Source organism: Myotis myotis, unplaced genomic scaffold (assembly GCF_014108235.1).
Source record: "Myotis myotis isolate mMyoMyo1 unplaced genomic scaffold, mMyoMyo1.p scaffold_m19_p_1, whole genome shotgun sequence".
Lineage (NCBI taxonomy): Eukaryota > Metazoa > Chordata > Mammalia > Chiroptera > Vespertilionidae > Myotis > Myotis myotis.
Window position 1 is genome coordinate 149,462,326 of NW_023416313.1, and position 7,266 is coordinate 149,469,591.

Here is a 7,266-nt window from a genome sequence, read left to right on the forward strand (position 1 = left end):
TGCCAGCACCAGCATTCCTCTGGGACCCAGGCTGCTTCCCTTCTCTGGCCACCCCCGGGCACCCGGGACCCAGGCTGGCTTCCCTCCAGCCCCGGCTTTGTCAGGAAGAATGTCCAGAATGACGTCCGGAAGACATCCAGTCAAATTAGCATATTACCCTTTTTTATTATAGATAGTGCCTTGGCTTTCAACACTTGTTGTAGTGTTTCCCATAGAAGGTGCATTTCAGGGCAGCTAGAAAGTAAGCAGCCTCTGAGGACTTGTCTTGCCAAGCAAACTTAGGTGATTAGTAGCAAATGCTTTCCACTTAAAATATAGAAATCCTTTGTTTACCTCCAGGGGTGGGCAAACTTTTTGACTCGAGGGCCACAATGGGTTCTTAAACTGGACCGGAGGGCCGGAACAAAAGCATGGATGGAGTGTTTGTGTGAACTAATATAAATTCAAAGCAAACATCATTACATAAAAGGGTACGGTCTTTTTTTTTTTTTTAGTTTTATTCATTTCAAACGGGCCGGATCCGGCCCACCAGCCGTAGTTTGCCCACGGCTGTCCTAGACTCTGGTCATCAGACAAAAAAGCATTCTTACCACCTCCTTGTGTTGTATTTCCCTTGTCTGACTTCACCATTCATCTTAGCAGAATACAGAAAGAACATGAGAAAGACCAAAAACACATCTCTGGACACCGTGGTCACAGATTTCATTCTCCTGGGCTTACCTCACCCCCAAAATCTGAGGATCCTCCTCTTCCTGATCTTCTTCATCATTTACATCCTCACTCAGCTGGGGAACCTGCTCATTCTGCTCACTGTGTGGGCTGACCCAAAGCTCCATGCTCGCCCCATGTACATTCTCCTGGGTGTGCTCTCATTCCTGGACATGTGGCTCTCCTCAGTCATTGTTCCTGGAATTATTCTAAATTTCACTCCCTGCAGCAAGACCATCCCATTTGGTGGTTGTGTGGCTCAGTTGTATTTCTTTCATTTCCTGGGCAGCACCCAGTGCTTCCTCTACACCTTGATGGCCTACGACAGGTACCTGGCAATATGCCGGCCTCTGCGCTACCCCATGCTCATGAATGGTAAGTTATGCACCATCCTTGTGGCTGGAGCTTGGGTGGCTGGCTCCATCCATGGATCTATCCAAGCCACCTTGACTTTCCGTCTGCCCTACTGTGGGCCCAACCAGGTAGATTACTTTATCTGTGACATCCCTGCAGTATTGAGACTGGCCTGTGCTGACACAACTGTCAATGAGCTTGTGACCTTTGTGGACATTGGGGTAGTGGCTGCCAGTTGCTTCATGCTGATTCTGCTCTCCTATGCCAACATAGTCCATGCCATCCTGAAGATACGCACTGCTGATGGGCGACGGCGGGCCTTTTCCACCTGTGGCTCCCATCTCACCGTGGTCACAGTCTACTATGTCCCCTGTATTTTCATCTACCTCAGGCCAGGCTCCAAGAGTCCCCTGGATGGGGCAGTGGCTGTGTTTTACACTGTTATCACTCCATTTCTGAACCCCCTCATCTATACACTGAGGAACCAGGAAGTGAAGTCTGCTCTGAAGAGAATAACAAGAGGTCGAGGGGCTGCAAGTGAAAACAAGTAACCAAAGGCTCAGGAACTACCTCCATCTTCGTTGCTACCACTCTTTTCAGCTACTGCTGCATGTGGCAAACATTAAATGTTAGTTTCAGCTTAATTGAATGTAAATCTGCTATGAAGAGCTTCTGGTGCTATATTTAACCTCAATATATTGGCCAGAACTGTTTTACAATTTTCTAACCCATCTCTCAGAAGAAAGCACATTCTACACAAATAAATATGAGGAATAAATGCTCTATCTAGGAGGAGAGGGGGTTATTTCGGGGAAACAAGCATAATGCCAACCCATCCCTCTTTATCCATTTGCTTCATTCCTAATTTCCCAAGCCGCTAGGCATTCAGGATTGCTTTGCTTAAGTCAAAGTTATACTTCCAAGCACTTGGTGTGAATCTCTGTGGATTGTCTGTGTTTCCTTCCAGCCTTCTCTATCCTCCATGCAATAACTCACCAACTTCTGTTCACTCCGTCTCAGGAATGTCTCTCTGGCTTCCTAAGTGATCCTTTTGTTATCCCCATCCTCATCCATACCGCTACCAGATTTTCCTTTTTGAAACATAGGACTCAATGTGTCATTTCCTCTTTGTGGATATTCACTGCCTCTCCACTGCATATAGATAAAGCCAGACTTCTTAGCTTGGAATTCAAAGTCCTCCACAATCATATCCCAACACACCTTATCTCTCTTTCCTAGTGGCTCCATCAATTTACCTGCCATTCTTTAAACGTTCTTCTTACTTTGGGGCCTCTGAGCCTTTGCTTAAGATATTCCTATATCAGAAATACTCCTCATATTGTTAAATTGATGTTTTGTGCTTCCTTCATGACCCATGAAAAATTCTTATTCCTAGAAGTTTTCTTTGATTTTTCCCAGTCAGAACTTATCACTTTCTCCCTGTACTCCTCTGGTCCTTTGAATTTTATAACAGCACTTATCATAGGCTGGCCTGTGCTGTAGTTTAGATCAGAGTCCCTGGAGACCAGAAAGATTGTTTTATTAGTGTTTGTGTTGTAGCCCCCTTTTCCCTAATATCTACTTGTAGGCACTGTCGTAGAGGTGGCTAATTGCCCACCAAAATCCATTCTCTTCATCTTCCCTAGTCAGAGAGCTGTAGCTAGAATGTGGCTGCCCCACTTTGGACTTTTCCTGGTCCCTCTTGCAGGCAAGGGTATTTTTATATCTAAGTTCTCCCAACATGAATATGAGGAGAGTTTATGTATATGTGATACTTCCAGACCTGGCCCTCAAAACTGGCCCAGAAACTTTCCTGTGTTCTTTACCTGCTCTGAGGTGGAATGGCATATGGCAGGAACCCAGATCCATTAGCAGTACTCTGTAACCAAGTGGAGATGGGTCATCTGCCAAGTTGGAACACTCACCTCAGAATTTTAGGAGAGAGGAACATAAACCTCTAACTTCTTTAATCCAGGGTTTTGTTATTGGGTTACTTTGTTATAGCAGCTTCACCACATCCTAATTAATATTTCATTCAATCGACAATCTTCAAAAAATTAAAACAGCATCAGAAAAGCCCTGCCCTGGCGGCTCATTTGGTTGGAGTGTCATCCATATACCAAAAGGTTGAGGTTTTGATTCCAGGTCAGGGCACATACCTAGGTTGTGAATTCAATGCCCAGTTGGGGCACGTATAGGAGGCAACTGATCCATGTTTTTCTCTCTCCCTCTCCACCTTCCTCTCTCTCTAAAATCAATTTTTTAAAAAACACATATCCTTAGGTGAGAATTTAAAAAAAAAAAAAACAGCACTAGGAAAGTCTTTTGAACTACATTTGAATTATCCAAAGCATCCAGGAAAGCTTTTGGTCAATTATCATAATGCCAAACATCAAAAATCTGGACACCATCTAGCTAGTCATTCATTGAGCCAATCAATCAATCATGCAATGTCCTTCTAACTAGGCCAGGATGAGGTAAATAGCCTTGACTTATCCCTGTAACCTGTCCAGGTCTTACCTGGAGGAACATTTAAAAGAAATTGGAAACAGAGAACTCAAGTACAGGACAGTGTTAAGAGCAAGTATCAATAGCTCCTTCCAGAAAATGAAGGACCAGGTAAATGTGTTCATTTATTGACAGTTTTTTCACTCAGCAGTGTATTTCATGTGAGCCCAATTTTTTTTTTTTTTGCAGATTTTTTTATTGTGGTAAAATACACATCACATAACAATTGCCATCGTAACCATTTTTTAAATATATTTTTACTGATTTCAGAGAGGAAGGGAGAGGGAGAGAGAGAGATATAGAAACATCAATAATGAGAGAGAATCATTGATCAGCTGCCTCCTGCATCCCCCACACTGGGGATCAAGCCCACAGCCCTGACTGAGAATTGAACCTTACCTCCTGGTTCATAGGTCAATGCTCAACCACTGAGCCATGCCGGCCAGGCCATCTTAACCATTTTTAAGTGTACAATTCAGTGGTACTTAATACATTCATGTTGTTGTGCAACCATCACCATCATCCATCCCCATAAGTCCTTTCATCTTATAAAACTGATACTCTATGCTCATTAAATAATACTCCTCATTCTCCCCTTCCTCCAGCCCCTGGCAATCACCATTGTATTTTCTGTCTCTGATTTTGATTACTCTTAAGTACCTCATATAAGTAGAATCATATAGTATTTGCCTTTTTGTGATTGTTTATTTCACTAAGAATAATAATGATACAGGATTTTTGGACTGGAACACACGGTATTCCCCTGGGCAGGATGGCTTCCCCAGATTCTTTGTCTGTGGGAGTCGAAAAATGAATCCATGGATGGAAGATGGTATAGCAAAGGTGGAAATTTATTGAAGAACAAATACAGTCTCCCACATAGGAGGGGGGAAGAGTCCCCCGAGATCCTTTTTTCCCGGGTTTATAAAGGCTGCAGTTTTTGTGCCTCGATATCCCCTCTGATTGGCCACTATTCCCCTGTGATTTGGTCACTATAGCAACTCCTGAGCTCAAAGGTCAAACCTCACATGGGACATGTGAGGCCCTCCGTCTTTATTTTGTAAATATAGACCTTTGACTACTCCCAGTTCCCTTGTCTTATGGAAATGTAACTTCTGCTGGTTCCCTGCTTCCTTGTCTTATGGAAATGTAAGCTTTGTAGCTCTGTAGCCCTGTGTTTCTTCCATGGACCCCCTTAATTTTAAAAATTCCCTAAATCTGCCAATTTCACCCCTAAAAATTCCTATTTAAATAACCTCAAAGTTCATTCATGCTGCAGAATATTGTGGAATTTTCTTCCTCTTTAAAAATAAATAATATTTCATTGTATGTATATACCACATTTTTTTATCTATACATCCATTGATGGATACTAGGGTTTCTTCTACATTTTAGGTATTATGAATAATGCTACTATGAATATGGATATTCTAATATCTCTTTGAGACCCTGCTTTCAGTTATTTTGAGAATATATCCAGAAGAAGAATTGCTGGATCATGTGTTAATTCTATTTTTAAATTTTGAGGAACCAGCAAGCTGTTTTTCACAGCAGCAGTATCTTTTACATTCCCACTAACTGTGTACAAGAGTTCTAATTTCTCCACATCTGGCCAACACTTGATGTTTTCTGGGGTTTTTTTTATATATATATAGTAACCATTCTAATGGGTATGAAGTAGTATTTTGTTGTAGTTTTCGTTTGTGTTTCTCTAATGATTAGTGATGTTGAGAATCTTTTCATGGTTTGTTGGCCATTTGTATATCTTCTTTAAAATGTCCATTCAAGTCCTTTGCCCATTTTTTAATGAATAGGGTTATTTGTTTTTTATTGAGTTTTAAGGGTTCTGGGTATTTATTAATCCCTTATCAGATATGTAATTTGCAAATATTATCTTTCATTCTCTGGGTTATCTTTTTACTCTGTTAATAGTGTCTTTTGATACACAAACCTGTTTAATGCTTATGAAATCCAATTTCTCTACTTTTTCCTTTGTTATCTGTGCCTTTGGGGTCATAGCCAATAAATCATTGCCAAATCCAACTTTGTGAAGCTTTTGTCTTATGTTTTCTTGTAAGAGTTTAATAGATTTTAGACTTACATTTAGGTCCTTGATTCATTATGCATTAACTTTTGTACAGTAGTCCCCCTTTATTCATGGAGAATATGTCCCAAGACTTTCAGTGGATGTTTGAAACCATGAATAGTACTGAACCTATATAGTCTGAGGTTTTTTGTATATATAATAAAGTTTAATTTCTAAATTAGGCACAGTAAGAGATTAACAACAACTAATAATAAAATAGAACAATTAAAACAATGTCTACACTAATAAAAGACAAACATGCAAATTGACCGTACCTTCGTTACACCTTAAGCCACGCCCACCAGCCAATCAGAGTGACTATATACAAATTAACCCAACCAAGATGGCGGCCGGCAGCCATGGAGCTGGAGCAAGCAGGAAGCTTGGTTGCCCCAGTGATGGAGGAAGCCAAGCTTCCTGCCTGCCCTGGCCGGCTCTGAGCTCCACTCAAGGCAACAAAGTTTCAATTATAGAAGATAAATAAACCCCAGATACCTGCTTTCAGCTGGCCATGGCCACGGAGCTGGAGCAAGCAGGAGGCTCGGGTTGCCCCTGGCGATGGAGGAAGCCAAGCTTCCCATCTGCCCTGGCCAGCTCTGAGCTCCACTCAAGGCTACAAAGTTTCAATTATAGAAGGTAAATAAATCCCATAATTAAAAAAAAAAAAAAGAAAAGAAAAAAAGAGAGGCTGGGAGCTTCTGTGGCCAGGGGAGTTGGCCAGCCTGAAAACAGCCATCAGCCCCTCACCCAGGCTGGCCAAACCTCCATGGGGTGAGGGTCCCCACTTGGGGCGGGGGAGGAGGCTTGACCAGCCTACAAACAGCCAACAGCCCCTCACCCAGGCTGGCCAGGCACCCAAGTGGGACCCCCACCCTAATCCGGGACACCCTTCAGGGCAAACCAGCCAGCCCCCACCTGTGCACCAGGCCTCTATCCTATATAATAAAAGGGTAATATGCAAATTGACCCTAACAGCAGAACGACTGAGAAAGACTGGTCACTATGACACACACTGACCACCAGGGGGCAGATGCTCAATGCAGGAGCTGTCCCCTGGTGGTCAGTGCGCTCCCACAGGGGGAGCTCTGCTCAGCCACAAGCCAGGCTGATGGCTGCCAGCACAGTGGTGGTGGTGGGAACCTCTCCCATCTCCTCAGCAGCACTAAGGATGTCTGACTGCAGCTTAGGTCTGCTCCCTGCTGGTAAGTGGACATGCCCCAAGGGCTGCTGGGCTGCCAGAGGGATGTCTGACTGCCAGCTTGGGACTGATCCCCCAGGGAGCGGGCCTAAGCCAGCAGGTAGACATCCTCCGAGGGGTCCCAGACTGCAAGAGGGCATAGGCCGGACTGAGAGACCCCCCCCCCCCGAGTGCACAAATTTTTGTGCACCGGGCCTCTAGTACTGTAATAAAAGTTATGTGAATATGGTCTTTCTCTCCCTCTGATAGCCAATCTGATAACCAAGAGTGCTACTAAGTAACTAAGGGGCAGATAGTATATGCAGCATGGACACACTGAACAAAAGGATGATTTATGTCTGGCCCAGGATGGAACAGGATGGCACAAGATTTCATCATGCCGTTTGGAACAGTGTGAAATTTAAAACATAAA

The 7,266-nt window shown here is 43.4% G+C and overlaps 1 protein-coding gene across 1 annotated transcript; it reads left to right on the top strand.

Moving 5' to 3' along the window:
- The first annotated feature begins 656 nt into the window (after nucleotides 1-656).
- On the top strand, nucleotides 657-1,613 carry LOC118664160 (olfactory receptor 10G2-like). Its single transcript, XM_036323995.1, has one exon. The coding sequence runs from the start codon at nucleotides 657-659 to the stop codon at nucleotides 1,611-1,613; it is 957 nt and encodes a 318-aa protein (XP_036179888.1).
- Nucleotides 1,614-7,266: the final 5,653 nt, after the last annotated feature.

Coding starts and splice junctions, on each gene's coding strand:
- LOC118664160 (XM_036323995.1), top strand. CDS start 657: ATGAGAAAGACCAAAAACACATCTCTGGACACCGTGGTCACAGATTTC.